Source organism: Panthera leo, chromosome B3 (genome assembly GCF_018350215.1).
Source record: "Panthera leo isolate Ple1 chromosome B3, P.leo_Ple1_pat1.1, whole genome shotgun sequence".
Taxonomy (NCBI): Eukaryota; Metazoa; Chordata; class Mammalia; order Carnivora; family Felidae; genus Panthera; species Panthera leo.
The window spans coordinates 72,478,247-72,499,573 of record NC_056684.1 but is presented as its reverse complement, the minus strand read 5'-3'; the positions used below and the strand labels follow the sequence as shown (position 1 = coordinate 72,499,573).

The 21,327-nt window shown below is 40.5% G+C and overlaps 1 protein-coding gene and 1 long non-coding RNA gene across 2 annotated transcripts in view; one reads left to right on the top strand and one right to left on the bottom strand.

Annotated features, from left to right (window-relative positions):
* LOC122222320 overlaps window positions 1-16,836 on the top strand; it is a 65,427-nt gene extending 48,591 nt beyond the window's left edge. The window contains exons 5-6 of the long non-coding RNA XR_006203693.1: window positions 6,338-6,455; window positions 16,693-16,836. This is a non-coding gene — a long non-coding RNA (uncharacterized LOC122222320). The remainder of the gene's footprint in view (window positions 1-6,337; window positions 6,456-16,692) is intronic.
* LOC122222610 (M1-specific T cell receptor alpha chain-like) overlaps window positions 1-20,486 on the bottom strand; it is a 482,951-nt gene extending 462,465 nt beyond the window's left edge. The window contains exons 1-2 of the mRNA XM_042943169.1: window positions 20,408-20,486; window positions 19,938-20,219 (exon numbers count right to left, since the gene is read on the bottom strand). Of these exons, the coding sequence (XP_042799103.1) occupies window positions 19,938-20,219; window positions 20,408-20,486 (361 nt within the window). The remainder of the gene's footprint in view (window positions 1-19,937; window positions 20,220-20,407) is intronic.
* Window positions 20,487-21,327: the final 841 nt, after the last annotated feature.

The following is a 21,327-nucleotide window of genomic DNA, read 5'->3' as shown; positions in this document are numbered from 1 at the left end:
AAATGAAACTATGTTTCCAAAGCTGTATTATAAATATGACTGTAATACTCTATGCCCTAAAATCTTTATAACAATTCATTCGCTGGTGTGGAGGCTAGGCTATATACTAATGGTTATGAATCATAATCATTACACTATGGTATACACGTAGGCTTATCTGCTGTGCTCGTGAAGCGATCATGCCAGTTCACTAAATTACCATAAAGTAATCATATCGCTGCTTCTTCATCATCAATGCGTGAATTGTTATACCTGTAAATAAATAGGAATTTGTGTCGCACATTATCTTTTCATTTTTGATGTCTAATGTTAGCAATGCATACAGCACCTACAGTGTTTTGTATCATGTAAGACAATATTGATACAGGTACTGGCAGACAACTTATCCTGTAAACAGGTAACATAAACTTAGGTAGGGTATTGATAAATACAGTTCAGTACTGTAAATGTATTGTTTCTTCCTTATGATTTCCTTCATAACATTGTCTTTCCTCTACCATACTTTTGTAAGAATACAATATATAATACATATAACAAATGTGTAATTATATGTTAATATAAGTATATGTTAATCAACTGTTACCAGTAAGGTTTCTGGTCAACAGAAGGCTGTTAGCAGTTTTTTGGCGAGCCAGAATTTAAAAACACAGATTTTCAGTGGTGCAGGGGTTGGTGCCCTTAAACTTCACCTTGGTTCAAGGGGTAATTTTATCTGTTGTACATTCATTCAACAAGTATGTATTGATGACACCTCCTTTGTACTAGGCATTGTTCAGGCAAGGAAGATGCAGTAGTGAAGAAGATAGAGGAGAAGAAAAACATTAAAGAGATTTTTAAAAAATAAGATAATTTTAAACAGTGATAAGCTCTATAAAGACAATACAGGGGCGCCTGGGTGGCTCAGTTGGTTATGCGTCCAACTTCGGCTCAGGTCACGATCTCGTCCTGCGAGTTCGAGCCCTCGTTGAGCCCGGTGCTGAGAGCCCAGAGCCTGCTTCGGATCCTGTGTCTCCCGCTCCCTGCCCCTCCCCCACTCGCACTCTGTTTCTTTCTCTCTCCAAAAAATAAAATGAACATTAAAAAAATTTTTTTAAGACAATACAATACTATAATGAAATAGAGTGTTATTTTTGGCATGAGGAAAAGCATCTGCTGTAAATAGGATATGGAGGGAAGGCTCCATTCTGTCACTTGCTCTGTGACAGTAGGCAAGGTATTTTACCTCTCTTATGCTCAATTTTTTTCTGTAAATGGTCAGTATCCTTCTATTGGGCAATGGACTAAGCATTGGCAGGCATCATCTCATTGACTTCTCATCAGTACTCACACTATAGGGATGAAGAAACTGACACATAAAAATTATTAACTCATTTACCTAAGATCTTAACTGATGAGTGGTAGATCTGGAAATCCAAGCACGTTGGTCCCAAAGCAAAGTGGTCTCAAGCATTTTGCTACACTGTCTCCCGAAAGGATCCTGCACCAACCTTGAAGTGTTCCAATAAGAATTAAATGAGAACACACATGCCAGTCACCTAGTGCAATAACTTCCTTACCTCAGGCACTCAACGAGATGCATGTAATGTATAAAACACCGAGGGCTTGGGAGACACAATCTGAAATTGCAGTGGAGTTTATTCACAAGAGAAAGCTCAATATTTTCCGAGGCAAATTTTGCAATTTACATAGCGTATTTCACGTATTATCGTAAGTATCCAGGGTCTATCATGTTTGATTCTGTCAATGGGAAGTCAGTGCATTATGTTGTCATATTGGGGGATTGGGTGGCATAGGATAACATGAAAAGAGTAAACCAAGCAGTGTTCTCTATGACACAATTATTATTATTATTTTTTTACATCATTGATCCTTGCTCCCACTTCTCAGGATATTTCTATACTACAATAAAGGACAGACGAGTAAACACAATGTCACTTATCAGAGAAAAACTTCCCGTCTTGGGCAACAGTGCCAAGCTTTATTTCCCCGATATGTTATTATTCTCCAGCTTGAATCATCCCACATATTATAGGTATAATTTGGAAGTCAATCACTTTCACATCTGGCTGGCCAAAAGGTTAAAAACCAGCCAGCCCTCCTGAATCTTCTCTCGCATGATAACAGCAATGTCAAGTTCACTGACTTTGGTTCAGCAATGGTAGCTCCTGCCAGGACGAGTCTTTGCCACAATTTAACCTTGCTGTCCTCACTGGAGGGCAGAGCAAGGCCAGTGTCACAAAATATTTTAGCAGAACACCAGGTGGCAGTGCTTTAGTAAAGAACTGCTCTCGTTTTTGATAACTTGGAGTACGCTGGAGCCTGATTCTCAGGGTAGAAAAATAGAGAGAAAAGATTCACAAAGTGGTGACATTTGAATAAAGATGTAAAGGAAGTGCAGAGGTACACCGTGCAGATATTTTGGGGAGAGTGCAGTTTTATAGGCAGAGAGGACAAAGGCAAGCAGCAAGTATCTTGATATCGAAACATGTTGTGAGTGTTTAAGGAACAATCCCTCTTCTTTTTTCCTGTAACCCCTTATTGCTCCCAGAACACTGCTGTGTAAGAGATTTGTGAAAGCATTCAGCGCTGTTAACTGGTTAGTGGACGATTTCTTCATGTATGGACCCTGGGACAATTTGTACTTGGGTTCACCATCTTCTTTTCTAGTTCTTTTTGAGTTCCAGTTGAAACCAGAAACGTTACCATTGCTGAGGTATCCAGCCACCCTCTTCTGGGGCCAATTGCTTCTCTATATTCCAAATCTTACTCTCTCAGAGCCCTGTAAGGTGTTACACCCTGGCTGATGATATAAGTTAGAGATGCTTTTAAAGTTAGGAAAGTTATGTCTCATTTCCCAAATACAAAAAATGGGAACATGTATGTCAACTCTACTTAAAAAATAAACATTTTTAAAACAAAAGTTATAAAATGGGGATAATGAAACCTGTCTCATAGGGTTTGCAGTGTTTAATTAGATAATGAATCCAAATGCATACTGCAGTGCCTAACATATAATAAGCTCAATAAACACCAAGTTTCTTTTTTCCTAGTAAAGCCCGCCTTTCCTTCAATGTCCAGGTTTGTGACCTGTTACTGCTTTTGTTTCTCTCCACATGGATTCAGTGATGGAAGTTCCTCTGAAATTCACTCAGTCCTGTATTTCCCCAGAGATAATCATTATTTTCTCCTATTCTATTAGGGTCATTTCCTCCTAGCTACGTTCATATACTCAGGGCAGATGAAATACTCAGGTGGGGTTATATTTTCATTTCCCTAATGAATAATAATATTAAGAGCTTTTTTTGTATGTTTGTCAGCTATTTGATATATTTCTGTAGTGACTCTTCAAGTTTTTGTCATTTTTATTTGTTGCGTTCTTATTGAATTACATGTGCTTTTTATATATTTTGCATCTGAATCCTTTTTCAGAAATATGCATCGCAAATATCGTTTACCAGTCCGTGCATTGATTTTCCACCTTCTTACCAGTGATTTTTAACAAAGACAGGATTCAAAGGTACAAACTTACAGTTATAAAATAAATAGGTCACAGGGAAGAAAAGTACAGCATAAGGAATATAGTAAATAATATTATAATAATTTCATATGATGAAATATAGTGACTACACTTAGCCATGGTGAGTGTCTCATAATGTATGTAATTGTCAAATAACTAGAGAGTACACCTGACACTAATATAATATTATATGACCACTATGCTTCAATTTAAAAATAAAGAAACCCCAAAATATGTTTTCATGTTCATAGGAATCAAGCTTAAAAGGTTTGTTTTCTTTAAGGACTTAAAAAATGTTTTCTCTTGATAACTTTCTATTGCTTCTAATGAAAAATCAGGTATCATTCTTTTTTTCTTTTGGAAGTTTATTTTTATTTATTTTGAGACAGAGAGACAAGCAGGGGAGGGGCAGAGAGAGAGAGGGAGAGAGAGAATCCCAAGCAGGCTCTGAACTGTCAGCCCAGAGCCCGATGCAGGGGCTGGAACTCACAGACCGTGAGATCATGACCTGAGCCGAGGTCAAGAGTCTGATGCTTAACCAACTGAGCCATCCAGGCACCAGCCACAGGTATCATTCTTAACCATGTTTCACAGAACGCAAGACAGTGTTATCAACTGTCCCTGAGTACGGGCAAGATTTTTTTTCCACTTAAATAAACATTCCGAATATGTATTTGTGTTCAGTGCCCGCAGTGTGCTTCTGCCAAAGCCACGGTGGTGGACTTGTAGAATTCTTTATGGAACTTTATGGAATTCTACATAACATTGCTGCTGAATAAGGAGCTTGTTTCATAGAAAGTTAAACAGAACAGTGAGAGGAGATGCTTGCTATGAGCAAAAAGGTTATGGAATGAGTGACGGAAAAGTAGTGACAAATAACCAGCTGTAATCACGTGACAGTGTACAGAAACAAAGGCTACCGTAGTTACAAAAATTTGTTTTTTATAACTTTGATATGCATATATTCGTATGTTAACCATGTTTTACTCCTCTTTCCCATTTGCCTACATGTAGTAGTATGCACTACTATAAAGTTATCTTATACCTCATTGTATCAGTAGTGAAGCTATGGGATATCAATGGGAGAGTGACTTGGCTAGAAGAGGAAACATCACCCCAAAATGGACAAATATACTTTATATCTTTTTTGTGGGAGAAGGTTATCTTGGTTCTGGTTGAGTGAGGAACAATGGCATCATATTAGCAGGGAGCATCATTTTGCTACTGTCTTTACTTAAAAGTGAAGTGTTATTGACAGAGGTACATACAGATGCCAAGGTGAAAAGGAGGGTCCTGTGGTAGCTTTGTACTGTCTCAACTTAACTATCTGGAAATATGTTTCCCAGAGTTTGCTTCCTGGTATTGTTCTGGGTTAAGGTTTTCCACAAAAGACATTTGTGCAAGATTTGGAAGGTAGTTGTGACGCGGCAGCCATATTTTTTGATGTTCTGAAGGTTTTGCTGTGGTAACTCACACAGGCTGCGGCCGATCTACTGGCTCATCTTACTGTTGGCTCTCGACTCCTTCACCTCCTACCACAGCTCCTCCCTCAGCTTCCCTTTGTCTTGGGCCAAGTCTCCATGTAGCGTGATGGCAAATAATACCTACTCCTCCTGAAGGTCACCCAACACTATGAGATTGAAGGAGGTGAGAGAGAGGGACGTTTTAGTTTGTCTTTGTGGGTTCCAGTTGTCCTCATGAGTTCTGGTATGTTCTTACAAGTCACACTTTGTCCATGCCTTTGTTTACATCCACATTTCCTTCACAAATATCACAACTGATTTACAGCAAACCCAGGCTCAGTACTAGGTGCAAAGACAACAGCTTTATATAGACTTCTCCACCAGCTAAGGCAATTGCATGAGGTCAGATCCTTATCATTAATCTCTGATTCTACGCCACTCATGGTAGGTCTAAGTCTCTGATTGTACCCTTACTGACACAGAGCCTAAAAAGAAAGGACTAAGGAGATGGTTTTCATGGTGATTCCAGATAACTAGACCCAGATTTGCGGTGTGAGCATCTTTAACTGACACTGACACTTTAAAATCATCATGGGGTACGTTTTTTCAACTTCAGATGACTTTGTGCATGTTCTGTATGATGGATTTTAGGTCAAAAATTCAAACTGAGAATGTATTAGAAGAGAGTTACTCTCGACACCTGCTTCCAAATGACATAGAAAAAGGCTTAACTTAGAATTAAACCTTCTGATCCACACCGCGGATTAAGCAACCACAGCCACTACCATTTCTTGTCTGGGACGTTGCAGGTGTGCATTTCAACTTGGCTCCTGCAGCAGGGAGGCTGTCTCTTATTGAGCTGTGGGATTTTTTTTTTATTTTTATTTTTTTAACGTTTTATTTATTTTTGAGACAGAGAGAGACAGAGCATGAACGGGGGAGGGGCAGAGAGAGAGGGAGACACAGAATCGGAAGCAGGCTCCAGGCTCTGAGCCATCAGCCCAGAGCCTGACGCGGGGCTTGAACTCACAGACCACGAGATCATGACCTGAGCCGAAGTCGGCCGCCTAACCGACTGAGCCACCCAGGCGCCCCTGAGCTGTGGGATTTTTATTCAGCTTTATGATCACTTCGAACAGTGTTCCTGGAGAGCACAGAAATACTTTGCTGAATCCTCCAGCTATAAGGTTGAAATGGTGAAGTTGATGGATTTAGCTGATTTCTGGAAGTTTGTAGAATAGCAACCATTCTTTGTGTTCTTGCCAAAAGAGCTCTGATGAACAAGGAGAGTGATCTCTCCACTGGGATGCTGCATATACCAAAAAATGTATCATGTGCTCTGCATTGTTTCATACAGACAGATCAAGGGTAACTGCGCTGCTGAACCTGTTACATGGATGTGGCCAGCTGGACATGAGTAACTTCCTGGGCCACACTGGATCGTGAGGGAAACATCCGAAAACAGAGCTGATGTGGTGAGTAAAATATTGTGAAGAATTAGACTAATGTAGGACCCAAAGAGAAACCAAACTGAAATCATAATATGCTTGCTTGTCTCGAATCTTTCTTTTTTCCTCGAATGCCCATTAAGGACCACCTGCCTGCATGCAGCCCTTTCATTCTTAACATTCTTACCTTTTTCTGGAACCTTCCCCATCAGAGTAGATAGAGGCCAATGAATACCCTCAGCAGGCTGGAGAGCAGCATGCGGCCTACATTCCCAGGACAGAGGTGTTTAGCTCTGCCTTAAGCAGAGAGCAGTGCCTGAGTGCTTCGCAGCACAGACACATAGTTCCTGGGGTCTGAGGCAACTCCCCCAAACAGGAAATAGGGTTTCTGATGTTCATTGACCACATGGTCCATGCACAGATAAGAGTTTGGCTCACCCCAAGCCTTTACTTTGTCTACTGGTTTTTCCCTGATAGCTAAGTTAGGTAGTACCTGAAAGGGGACATAGAAGAAGCTTATTAGCATGAAAGTTTTGAGCTGAAGGGAAATGAAGATTGAACCAGTTGACATGCACTGATAATTTTCAGAGGAGGAATTTGGGGGGCCCATTGGAAATGGAATTTATTATGGGCTGTGGACCTTCCAACTACTTACGAGTTGTTAATTTAACCTATACTTTCTTTTCTCCTTCCAGAATCTAATGATTTAAAAAACAACAACAATAACAAAAACCCTCACAGATCTTTGGCTTTCTCAGTGAAATGTTATCCTACTCAAAGCAATGAGTACATCTCTTTTTCTTCTTCCCTATTGAGTTCTAGGATTCTGCTTAACTTTTAGAATAAAGGTCCTTCAAAATCAAATGATGAAAAAATCAGGCTGATGAAAATTCTGACTTTCTGAATTTATTCAGTTATATTTTTATGAAATTATAACAGAAATAAACTATTTTTCTTTTGAAATCTGACATTGAGCTTTATGTATTAGACTCTAAAAAGGATCAGGATATTCAATCCTATTGCCTCCATAAGTAGAATTGTACTTATTAGATCATGTGTCCTAGTATTGTCCTGAGGTCATATTTTCTCTCATTGGTCCAGAGGTTTTGGTCTCACTTATAAAATCTGTGGCTGGGTGGTTTGTGTGGGTCTGTGTGTGTGTTTTGTAAAATAAAGTTAAGGTAAGCATGCTACATCGCTCTGTGATGCAGTGCTATAATCCACTCCTACAAGGTGTGATATCTATAGGTTTCACGCACTTAGGACATGTCAAGACCACATGGTGGCTAAGTTTTGTATACTGTAACTGATCGTGTGGAATGTAGCTGTCAGTCTTCTCTTCAGTTTCATTGTTTTAGTGGATGAATTCATCTAAAAGGACCAAAAGGCAAATAACTAGAAAAGAAGGTACAGACAAGGTCTCTAAAGCATTGCCAGTTCCTTGATTCTAAGGTCAAAGTAACTTATCAGAGAGTGGGGCAACGAAGAGAGTTTATAGTTAGTTGAGACATCTACCTCTCTGTCCCATTTTGCTTCTGAGTGCTGACAGTTAACTGATGCCTTGGTTTGTTATTATTTGTAACTAAGCAAAGGAGACCATGTGCTGTGGGCACAGCAGCCTGGAGAGCAGCATGAAGGCCAGATGACCCTCTTGTTGAAATGGCCCTGCGGGTTTCTGACAGTAGAGGTGTAAGGTCCCTCAGCTGCATAGAGCAGCAGCCTCTGAAATGTGGTTTCTGGATGGATCAAGGTTTTTGTTTATTTGTTTTTTAGTTTTTTAAGTTTATTTATTTTGAGAGAGAGGGTGAGTGAGAAGAGAGGGGCAGAAAGAGGGAGACAGAGAATCCCAAGTAGGATCTGCACTGTCTGCGCAGAGCCCGATGCAGAGCTCAAATCCATGAACACACAAGATCATGACCTGAGCTGAAATCAAGAGTCAGATGCTTAACCCACTGAGCCACCCAGGTGCCCCATGGCTAAATCAAGTTTGAACGTGCTATGACACCCAGTTCGGAGTTTTGTCCTGTCCTAAACATTATTTTGTCTTTCCTTATGACCTAATGATTATATCTGGTTAAGGACAAGCCTAAAACTTAATACCAAAGCAATAATTAGAAGGAGATTTATTACTGAGGCACCTGGGTGACTCAGTCTGTTAAGCGTCCGACTTCAACTCAGGTCATGATCTCAAGGTCCGTGAGTTCAAGCCCCGTGTCAAGCTCTGTGCTGACAGCTCAGAGCCTAGATCCTGCTTCAGATTCTGTGTCTCCTCCTTTCTTTGCCCCTCCCCCCACTCACATTCTGTCTCTCTCTCTCTCTCTCTCTCTCTCTCTCAAAAATAAAATTAAAATATTTAAAGAACAAAAATAAGAAAAAAAGATTTATTGCTCAAAATTTCTAAGTTTAGTAAATTAATCTGTGATAAGATCTGACAGGCTTATCTGAAACAAATTTATTATGAATCATGGCTGTGACTGCAAATATTTATTCATATTTTGATTCTTCTCTTGCCTCCAACCTGATTCTGAAGTGAAACATGCTCACTGATCTTTGGCTTCCCTACATGAGACAAAGGGGAACTCATTATCTCCTTTCCTTTCCTACTTACCACCAAACCATGAGAACTGGTAACTTTACAACAGCAAATATTGTTCAGACAGATGATATCAAAATATGTTTCTGGCTTCTGTAACCTCTCCAGTCGTGTATTGGAATACCAAATGTAACAGCAGTAAAATCATATTCATTTATGACATAACTCTATGCTTAATTTATTAGAAGTTATATATGGAATCATAATAATCTAGTAAGTGAAATCATACATTATGTAGCCTTTTGAGATGGACTTTTTTCACTTGGCATAATGACCTTGAGATCCTTCGAGGTCGTTGCATGTATCAATAGTCTGTTCCAGGGTGCCTGGGTGGCTCAGTCGGTTTAAGTGTCCGACTTTGACTCAGGTCATGATCTCACGGTTTGGGGGTTCAAGCCCCACATTGGGCTCTGTGCTGACAGCTCAGAGCCTGGAGCCTGCTTCGGATTCTGTGTCTCCCTCTCTTTCTGCCCTTCCCCTGCTCATGCTCTGTCTCTCTCTCTCAAAAATAAATACACATTAAAAAAATTTTTTTAAATAATCTTTTCTTTTTTATTACTAAATGGCATTCCATTGTATGAATGTACCACAGTATATTTATCCATTCACCCAATGAAAAAGATTTGGGTGGTTTCCAGTTTTTGGCCATCACAAATATAGTTGCCGTAAACATTCATGTACAGATTTTTGTGTGAACATAAGCTTATCATTTCTCTAAAGTATGTACCCAGGGGTGTGATTGCTGCATTGTAAGGTAAGTGAATGTTTAACTTTATGTGAAACTACCAAACTGTTTTCCAGAGGGACTGTACCACTTCCCCACCAGCCACGTATGAGTGATCCAATTTCTCTGCATCCTTGCCAGAACTTGGTATTGTCAGTACTTTTTATTTTAGCAATTCTGATAGATGTGGTGTGGTATCTCTGTGTGGCTTTAATCTGCATGTCCCTAGTCACTAATGATGCTGAAAATCTGTTCATATGCTTATTTATATGCTTATTTCCCTACCACAAATTCTCTTTGGTGAAGTGTCTGCATGAATCTTTTGCCTATTTTTAATTGGATTAAAATGTTTGTTTCCTTCCTTTCCTTCCTTTGTTTGTTTCCTTCCTATTGAGTTCAGAAGGTTCTTTATATTCTGAATACCAGTCCTTTGATGAAACTGTATTTTGCAAATATTTCCTGCCAATCTGTGGTTTGTCCTTTTTATTCTCTTAACTTTTATAGAACAAATGTTTTTAATTTTGGTGAAATCTAGGTTGTTGATTTTTTCTAATGGATTGTCCTTTCAGTGTCTTGTCAAAAATCCCTTCACGTAGCCCTAGGTCATGAAGATTTTCTCTTATATTTTCTCTTAAAAGAATTATAGTGTTACATTTTACACTTGGGTGTATGATCCATTTTGAGACTCTTCTCAAGTTTTTGTATAAAGGTGTGAGATTTAGATCAGGGTCAATTATTTGCTTAGGAACAGCCAGTTGTCCCAACACCATGTGTTGCTAAGGCTAACTTTCCTCCATTGAGTTGCCTTGAAACTTTGTCAAAAAATCAGTTGTCCCCACTTGTGTGGGTCTACTTCTATAGTTTTACTCAGCAGCACAAAGCTGTTAATGATATTCTTACATTATCCTTGTAGGGTAGAATCTGGAGGGTGGTTTTCTTTTCCATTCCTGACATGTATAATTTGTATCTTCTCTCTTTTTTTTTTTTTTCTTGATAATTCTAGCTAGGGACATATCAGCTTTATTAATCATCTTAATAAAATAAACTTTAAATTTTTTTATCTCTATTGTTTGTTTTGTAGTTCATCAGTTTGACTTTCTAATTCTTTTTTTTTTTTTTTTTTTTTTAGTTTATGGTGGGTTTAATTTGTTCTTTATTTCTATCTTCTTTTGTTGAAAGCTTACAGCAATGTTTTTCAACTTTTCTTCCTTACGAATGTAAGTATTTAAAATATTGGGGCGCCTGGGTGGCGCAGTCGGTTGAGCGTCCGACTTCGGCCAGGTCACGATCTCGCGGTCCGTGAGTTCGAGCCCCGCATCAGGCTCTGGGCTGATGGCTCGGAGCCTGGAGCCTGTTTCCAATTCTGTGTCTCCCTCTCTCTCTGCCCCTCCCCCGTTCATGCTCTGTCTCTCTCTGTCCCAAAAATAAATTAAAAAAAAAAAAATAAATAAAATAAAATAAAATAAAATATTAAATGTCCTAGGTGAAGGGGATTAAAAGTACACTTACCATGATGAACACTGAGTAATGTATGGAATTGTTGAATCACTCTATTGTACACCTGAAACTAATAGAACACTGCATGTTAACTACACTGGTATTAAAATAAAATAAAATAAAATAAAATATTAAATCTCCTTCTATGTACTATTTTAGCTACACCTCATGTATATTTTTATTTTTATATGCTGTAATAAAATCTATATGAATGTGGTCTCTCAAAATATCTTCTTGTACTCTACTCCTCTTTTCTTATGACGATGTGAGATGATAAAATGTCTACATGATGAGAGGAAGCAAGGGGAATGGAGTAGGCATGGTGACCTCCTGTTAGTTGACAATATGCCTGAAGGAGGCCCATCTGCCTCCAGACTATGGTTGACCACAGGCAACTGAAACCACAGAAAGGGAAACTGTGGTTAAGAGGAGGCTATTGTATTTTAAAGTTCAAGGCTTAAATTCCAAATACTTGAGAGTTTCCAGAGACATTTTTTTTTTTTTTTTGCAGTTGACCTTCAGAATCCATTTTACTTTGATCAGAAAATAAATTCTGTATCATTCCAGTCCTCTTGAATGTATCGAGAATTTTTTGTGGCCAATCAGACTGCGCATGCGTGTGAATGCTTCCTCCGCACAGTAGGGCTTGGCTGGAGCCACAGCTTCAGGTTTGGGTACAGGCAGCAGGTGCCTGGGGAGCACTGTGCACTTGCTGCACAGAAGTAGGTGGCTGAGTCTCCCGGCTGGGAAGCCATGATGTGCAGTGAAAATTGTTTGGCACTTTCACTGACGAAAACTGTGAATCTCCCATCTTCCTTTGTGTGCTTAACCGAGAACACGGCTAGTAGTAATGCAGGGCCTTGACCAGGGTATTGCCGGTACCATACGAAGTAGTCAAACGCTGTGTTCTCATAAGTGCAGTTCAGAGTAGAAAAAGCTCCTTCCTGGACTATCAGAGATGGAGGGCCCTGCTTCACCTGCTCCTGGCCACTCTTCTCTTGGCCGCTCACCCCTGCTTAAAAAAATAACAAAGTCATTAGGTCCCCGAATTTATATTTTCCTCTTAAAGTTTCGACGTGCATGAGGTTGCCTGTATCCCAATTTCCTCATCCCCCCAGATTAAAGACATATCCTGGCCTTTCTCCTCTGCAACTCACAGCCTAGTTGAAGCCATAGAATTAAAATTGATGTTCTCAGGATCTTGTCCATTCCTCCCGACACCAAAGATCCGAGACAACTCATTTGGTCCTCTGTTCTTCCTAGCTTGCTAGAACTCTAACTTCAAGGTCACACCTGCTTTTAATTCCTTCAACAGGCCCCACCCCTTCACAAGTGCTTTCACTGAAAACTATTTTTGTCAAAGGAAGTACTTCCTCATTTTGCCCTAACTTAGAATCACTGAAAATACCTTCTCTGGGAATCAAAAATTTCCCCAACACATGGATGAGTTTAGAATTTCTCTCCTCCCCCAAACCCCTCTTCCTTTTCCTCATACCTCCTAGTTAAAAATCATATACTAGGTCACTAGGTTTATATGTCAATAAAGATTACATTTAAGAAAAGGAAGAGATGGACCCCTATGAAGCCACAAGATTAGCATGTGTGGGGCATTTCTTTTTTTTTATTACAAATACTAATTAAAGTCTATTAAAAACACACAAAAAGTGTAATATCACATTACAAGCTAGGGTGATGGAGCAGAACATAGAGAATATATGGTCTCTTTCCCCTAGGGAACTTAAATTTTATTACACTCTTTTAAATGTGTCCATATTATATATGATCTTAAAAGAATTATAGAAAATAATTGAACCAATTTTGATTTCTTTTATATTTCTTCTAAAATATAAATCAGGTAAATTAAATATTTCTAAGAATATACCTGGGGAAAAGAAATTGGAAAGTACTGGAATAATCTGTTCTGCAGGACCTTTGATCTCCAAATGGGCATAAAAGAATAGAAAGATTCTGCAGATTTCAGAAGATATGGAGTCTTGATCATCCAGTAACGTAGCATTTTTAGTAGTGCTCATTCTGAGTTTGAACAAACATTTAACTTTTTCTTCACATTTTGTCTTAATGGGTAAAATATGAAAATACGAAGAATCAGTTTGGCTTTAGACGTTAACATGGCAGGGCATAGAGACAGAAATTCAGGATAAATTCCAAAAGCAGCCCTAAAAATAAGAGTGATAGGTACTACAAATAATAGAAATTAGAAGAAATAAGGAGGACATAATTTTTCTGAAGCACAGAGAAAATTTTGTTGTATCTGTATTTGATATCATCTCAAATCTAATAAAAAGGAAACACATCAGAGTTCAATTGGAGCCAATGATTAGAGTCCCCATTCCTCATTCCCCAATCTCATTCTACTCCAGTACTCTAAAGAGATTTCTTATCGTTTGTTGCATTTCTGATGTGTTTCTTCCGTTTTCATTTATTCATTCATTAATGCGTATCTTCAATATATAAGTGAGTGCTTACTAAATGAGCAACACTTGGGTCTCATTCTGAAAGAAACATAGTCCCAATCTTCAGTCAACCTAGTCAATACTCAAGTTCAGCTAAATAAAGTCTACAAAAGAGAACTGTGTATCTAATCGATGTGATGGAAAAAGTAATGGACTCTGCTTCTAGACCCAGATGGAGAAGGGTTCTTATGGAGGATATGCTTGAACTAGGACTTAGATCATCAGTAGATTTCCCAGTAAAAATAATGGGATAAGAGAACTCTATGCACACATTAACTCAGTGATTGGAGGTTGGCTGTGTATGGGTGAAAACAACACAAATTCATATTAAAGAAGCTAATGTAACCCTGACCTTGAAGAACAAGGTATATTATTTTAAAAAGTGTTGTTTTGGGGGGGGGGGGGGCAGGTGACTCAGTCAGTGAAGCATCTGATTCTTGATTTTGGCTCAGGTCATGATCTCACAGTTAATGAGATCAAGCCCCACATCTGACAGCACAGAGCCTGCTTGGGATTCTCTCTCTCCTCTCTCTCTCCCCCTCCCTCTGCACTCTCTTTCTCAAAATAAATAAATAAACTTTAGAAAAAGTGTTGCTTTTCAAAGTCATATTTTTCAAACTATTAGACTAAACACCAATACTATTTAGGTAGATGGATGGATAGGTAGATAGTTAAATGCATAGATACATGCAGATGATTAATAGATACAAATTGAAGCAAAGTAGGAGATAATAGTTGATTAAATTTTTAAGGGTTAATTCAGGCTAGTTGATGAATTTGTGTGGGTGAGACAAATGTTAATCTTCTTTGAAGCAGCACTGCCTCTTGGTGGTCATATAGAAAAGTCACACTGAACGATTTAACACAGTTTCTTAACAGTTTGTGTTCAGAAATCCCTGGGTCAATTAGAGCACGGAAGTAAGTGACTGAATCTTCTTGAGCCAGTGATGTCTTCGGATGAATGAAATTCTGCCCCTGTTGAGTTCTATGAAACTTGTGCTCTTTTTTACTGAGATGTATCTCAGGTGGATTTAGAGGTCTTGGTTGCAAAGAGGGACCTACCAAGACACAACAGGGCTCCTGAAACATTCTTGGTGGAATGTCACGTGCCCTATGGTCTTTTCAGATGCAGAAATTGGCCCGCTGGCTGAGTCACTGCTTGGGCTGTCTTTCCTCCCATAACCTCAACATCAGATCAGGGAGAGTCCTTTATATTGAAGAGAACGCGTCTTTAAATAAATTCTAATATAGACAATTGTTCTACATGTTTGCCAAAGTATTATATAGTCATCTTTTTTTTTTTCAGCTGACATAATGGTTATGTAGTGATCTCATTGTGGTATTACCCTGTCTTTCTCTGATGACTAAGGATGTAGAAAGTTTGGCACACTTTTTCAATACAGAGTCGAATAAATATTTTTGGCTTTTCAGGCCATTTGGTCTCTGTTGCAACTACTCAACTCTGCCATTGTAGCATGAAAAAAGCCACTGATAATACATAAATACATGAGCGTTGCTCTGTTCCAATAAAACTTTATTTGCAAAAATATGTAGCTGGCTGGATTTGGTTTGTGGGCATATTTTGTTGATCCCCAATGTGGAGCATCTTTTTAATGTGCTTATTGGTCATTCCTACCTCTTTTATAAAAAGCCTGCTCAAATATTTTGCCCATTTTTAAACTGGGTAATTTATCTTTTATTGAGTTTTTTTTTTTTCAATGGCATGTTTGTGATTCAGTGAAGAATCTTATTGCTATGTGGACACAATTACCCATAACTATGCAGTCCACAACTTCTTTGAAAAATCTGACTTTGGAACCAGTGACTTAGCAGATGTCCAAAGCAGTAAAACATCAGGATTCGGACTAGAATGAGCTGCAAAGAGAAATTCGTTTTCCCATAACCATAAATGTTGATGATTTTGTAAGTTCTGATATTATGTCAAATGATGAGGGAGGATAAGGCAAGTTGAGGTCAAAGCACAGCTGGCATGCATTCCACCTCCCACCCCCGCCCAAGGGTATTCCTGGCACTCCAGGCTGCCCAAGAACAAAGGAAAGAAAACAAAACAAATGGTTCACTGAGACCACTGGACCTGGGTTCCCATCAGTTTACAAACGTCTTAGTAAATTATAAGAAAAAGGCAATCTTATCAGTAATTTAATCCAGAAACCTGTAGACCCAGTTTCCTGGAGCCCCAACATTACCCTCCCCTCCATAGTGATGTGGGGAACAAAGGCAAGAAGAAGGAAATGGAAGGTAAAGTTAAATTTCTTGGGGCGCCTGGGTGGCTCAGTCGGTTGGGCGTCCGACTTCGGCTCAGGTCATGATCTCACTGTCTATGAGTTCGAGCCCCGCGTCAGGCTCTGTGCTGACAGCTCACAGCCTGGAGCCTGTTTCGGATTCTGTGTCACCCTCTCTCTCTTCCCCTCCCCTGTTCATGCTCTGTCTCTCTCTGTCTCAAAAATAAATAAACGTTAAAAAAAAAATTTTTTTTTAAATAAATTTCTTTACAACTTGTGGTCCACTGAAAAATACTTGAGGCAAAAGAAGAGTAGAACATTACTCCAGGAACCCCCTACCATCCTAAAGTTAATACCTTCCTAGAGGTAAAACAACCTGAGATTGACAATAGTAGGGCTTCAGGTATCTTAGGAGTCCTCTTTAGCATATGAAAGTCCTTCTGGAGACCTCACTTTTGCCTTTACCTCCCCAACCTCCATAGTACGTATATAGCCAGTCACTCTTCACAACCCCAGTGCGGCTCTTTTTGCCCACAGGTCCTGTCCCTGTGCTTTAATAAAATCACCTTTTGGCACCAAACATGTCTTCAAGAATTCTTTCTTGGCTGTCAGCCTTGAACCTCACCCCCATCACCCCAAAACAACCAAGAACACAGGACTCCTTCTTCCCCTGTACTTCCCTCAGACAGGCTGACTGCTAACACCTCTCCTCTCCCCCGGCTTTTTGTTATAGAAGCTGCGTTGCCCGCAAGAGAAGCCACGAAGTCCACGGCAACGGTTCACCCCACTCACGGGGCAGCAAAGCTCTACCCCAGGCATGACAGACTGAGAATACTGGGCCCCTGTTGCACTCACCCCAGCTCCCTCATTGAGTGGTGCTTCCATGCTGGGAAAGGTAAGTCGGGACCAGAGGCCGCTGCTCCCACACAGCACACTGTTCCTAAAGCAGGAACATCACTCTGAGAAACACAGGTCATGGTCCTTTCTCACAGCTCCAGAGTGGTGACAGAGAGGTTATGCGCAGGGAGAGAAGCAGCTATAAGAACAGAGCTCTCCCCTCGAGAAGACTTTATCTGGACCGTAGCATTGGGAAGTTCAAGTTTAAGGGCACTGTTGAAAACAGTGGAGATTTTGGTCATAAGAAATTAATAGAAGTCCAGTAGCTCAAGAACAGCAATAAGGTAAATCATAAACTAGGAATTTGACAGAGAAAACAGGAAAAAGCTAGGAAGCATCCTCCAGGGGTCAGAATAAGCATCAACGATAAATCTCAAAGACTACCTCTGCAAAGGGGCTTGGAGAAATGTATGCCCACTGGGGCATTGTTGAAAACAAAAAAACAATCAGCCAGCACTTAATTGAGGCTATTTGGCTAGGTGTGATACAAACAGGGGCAGAGAGCTTACCACAGATCTGGGAAAAAGTCTGTCAAGGTTATCTTGCTAAATACCACTGTTATACCAGGATGTCCGGGCACGTACCCAAGACTGTGTTTTCTTAGGACCAATTTCAGAGGCCACACACCATGGACAAAATTGGTTTAATTGAAAGAGTCGAGTCACCAAACAAATAAACAAGCAAACAACAAGAAGAAGAAGCCCTAAAAGGGGTGGGGAATGAATACCCAGGGTTGCTATAATATGTGGTTACCTCCAACCATATCTAGGTCCTAATGCCTGGTATTTGAATATATGAATGAATATGACAAGAGGAACTTTGGATATATGATTAATGTAAGGATCTTGATATGAATCATCCTGGGGTATCTGAATAGGCCCTAAATATAATTACAAGTGTCTTTGTGAGAATGATTAGGAGATTTGACTCCAGAAGAGGAAGGAGATGTAGTGGTGATGAGGGAGCACAAGGCAAGCTGAGGCCAAAGTACAGGCTAACAGCACCCACCCCACTCCCTGCTGCCACCTGGTCCGAGGAATACGTGTGATATTTCTCGGACACTCCTTGCTGCCCAAGAACAGGGGAAAGGAAAGAAAGCAAATGGTTGACTGATAGAGATCACAGTCATACATGACAGGAGTCTCCTTCAGCTTATGGATAACTTAGTAAACTGCAAGAAAAAGGCAATCTTATCCATAGCCTAATCTCCAGAAACCTATAGACTCTGTTTCCTGGAGCCCTAATATCACCCTCATCAAAATGTAAGGAGGTTTAAGTGTTTATGTGGGAAACAAAGGCAAATGAAAATTAAATTCCCTTACTGCCTATAGCCCACTGACAAGTCCTGAGACTGACAGAGTGACCTTCCTCTAGGAGCTCAGCTCCTGGATGATGGCACTTTGCTAGAGGCAAAAGGGAATATGGGCTTAACATGATCCTGACCGCCCCCCCCCCCCCCCCCAGGATCCTGTGAGTCTCTTTAAACACATAAAAATTCCTTTGCAAATCTCCTTTATCTTTAACTCTCAAGTGTATGTTGGCAATTATACTCCAAGCTTACGCCCCCAATATACATTTGAAGTCTCATAACTGAGGTTTAACTAAACAGTAATAAATGGTGTTTCCCTAACAACAGCTAGCCCCTCAAGGTCCTGGAAACCTTGCTTCCAAAATTCCTTAGAGACTTACACTGTCCCAAACCCCCTCCCAACCTGAAGGTATATAATCAGTCACTCCTCACAACCCCAGTGCAGCTCTTTCTGCCCATGGGTCCTGTCTCCGTGCTTTAATAAAATCACCTTTTTGCACCAAAGACGTATTCAAGAATTCTTTCTTGGCCATCGGCTCCCAACCCCACAATCACCTCAAAACCCCATGGTGGAAGCGAGAGGCTGGAATCATTCAAGAAAGGGTCATGGGCCAGGGAATCCATCTGGTCTCCAGAAGCTAGAACAGGAAATGGATTCTTTCTCTTGAGCCTCTAGAAGGGCTCAACCCTGCTGAGACCTTGACTAGACAGAGAAAATGATTTCAGACTTCTTGCATCCAAAACTATAAGAGGATGAATTTGTTTTGTGTTCAGTGACCAAGTTCATATATGAACATTCAGAAAGAAATTTTTTTTGTTTGCTTTGCCAGACTAGTAGTGGTGTGGTTTGAAGTAGGGGTCGGGAGCCAATGGGCAAGAAAGATCTCTTGAGACATTTTCAGTGCCAATAAATAAATAAATAAATAAAAGGTATTTTTATTATAGCATCAGGACAGGACCTGTGGGCAGAAAGAGCTGCCTGGGGTTGTGAGGCGTGACTGAGTATATAAGATTTTCTATCCTATGGAGGGAAGGGTGATGTTAGGGCTCCAAGAAATTGAGTCTATAGGTTTCTGAAGGTTGCTTTTTTTTTTTTTTCCTTATAAATCATTAACGCAGTTGCAAACATGGAAACATGTCTTGCATGGCTGTGATCTCTATCAGTTAACCATTTGCTTTTCCCCTTCCTTTGTTCTTGGGCAGCCAGGAGTGCCTGAGGAATATCACACACATCCCACCTGGGGATGGGGAGGGGTTGCAGGATGTTAGCTTGTGCTTTGCCCCCAGCTTGCCTTTTGCTCCCTCATCAGGATGGGATGCAGCCAGTTGCAATTGTCTATTAAGACACATTGGATTGAGGCAGGTTTGTACTCTTGAGACACCCAGCTAAGCTGGATCCTTCTCTAATAACATCTTTATTGGAGTGATTTTTTTTCTTTGTATTCCTTTCACTTTTTTCCCCTCTTGGAATCCCGCATATTGGGCTTAACTATTCATTTTAAGTCTGTGTTCTCATTAGCTACTCATGTTCCAAGTCAGAGTTTTAAGTCCAGAAAAAGAGATCCCAGGTTGAGAAGGGAAGATAAAGACCAAAAAGTCTCAAATCTGTAGGACCTAAAAGTGCCTGTGGTTTGAACTCCAGCGATATAGTCAGAAATATTAAGCCGTGCCAATGCCGTGTGGTGGGCTTCTGGATCTGACTGCGGCTGGAGGAGGAGCCAAGTCCTGCTGAGGGTTTGTGCACAGGCTGCAGGTGCCTGGGGAGCATTGTGACTCTGCCCCGGCGCAGAAATAAATGGCTGAGTCTGTGGTGCTGGAGGAGGAAATGTAGAGCAAGCTGCGGCGATCCTCAACCACGGTCGTAGAGCGTAATCTTCCATTCTGCTTTGTCCCGGAAGGAATGTAAAACAGGTGGATGAGGTGGCCCCCAGGATTTTGGCGAAACCACTGCACCCTGTTCACAGAGGTGGAAAAATTGCACTGCAGCGTGCAGCTGAGTCCTTCCTGGAGACTCAGGTCTGGGGGACTCTGCTTCACCATCAATCCTGTCACACCTGATGAGAAACGGAGACACGGTCACAGGCTATGGTCACTGCAACCCCTGCAAAACCTAGAAAATGCTCTCATAGATGATGAGAAGGACAGAAAGCCTGCCAGTCTTGTGAGCTCCCCCCGTCCTCCCTCAACAACACTGCAGCTGCTGAATCCTTTCAGATTCCCACCTGGAACTGTCTCAACTCACAGCAAACCTGGGTGCACAAAAGTCCCAGCACAGTGACCAGTAGCCTCTTCAGGACGCTTTGCCCTGCTGACCAGGACATTTTCACCATAAGATAGACTAAACTAAACCCTGGGGCGTGAGCGTCACCAACTGGATCTGGAAGTGTTCCTGCTTCTGCAACCAATCAGCCTCACCCAACAGACACTGTTGGGGCCCAGATGCTCTGTGACAGGAAGCCCCACCCTCTGGCCTCAACCCCCCTGAGAATGGGCTGCGTGGGGGTGCGACAGAGGGCATTATTCTGATACTTCAGGGACACTTGCTGATAATCCTGGAAGTCGTAGTGTGGGAGAGGGAAAGGGAGAGGCCCCCGGGGGAGAGAACCAGGCTTCTTCTAAGCTAATGGAGGAGCATCATAGAAAGAATTTTCATGTTCTAAAATCTGAAAGACAGGCGAGTATTCTGACAAAAAGATATTTACTCACCCATGAATTAATTATATGAAAGCCATTCCAGTCATGCCAAGTAAGAACATAAACGTTATATATTATATACTTAACGAATTCCTATTATTGGAATGTATGAAATATTTATGGCCTAGAATAACCAAGACTTGTGGTAAATATTGTTACGGGAAATGAACCTAATAAGACTGTAAATTATGAGGAAAAGATAGGACCAATTTGGACGTTATTTCTACATATTAACTTTGCGGCATAATACTTTGTTTTTCTAATTCTTGGCTGTAAAGTTTCCTGTGGTTCACACTTGCAGTTTAGTGAATCCTTTCTCTAATTTATCTTCCTCTTTTCCTTCTACCTTCCCCTCTCATTGCACCTTCTACTTCCTACTTCCTTTCTTCTTTTTTCCCTTAGCTTCTCTGTCTTCCCTCCTTTTGGTTTTCTAGTGACAGGAAAGAAACAGAAAAAATATTAAGGAAA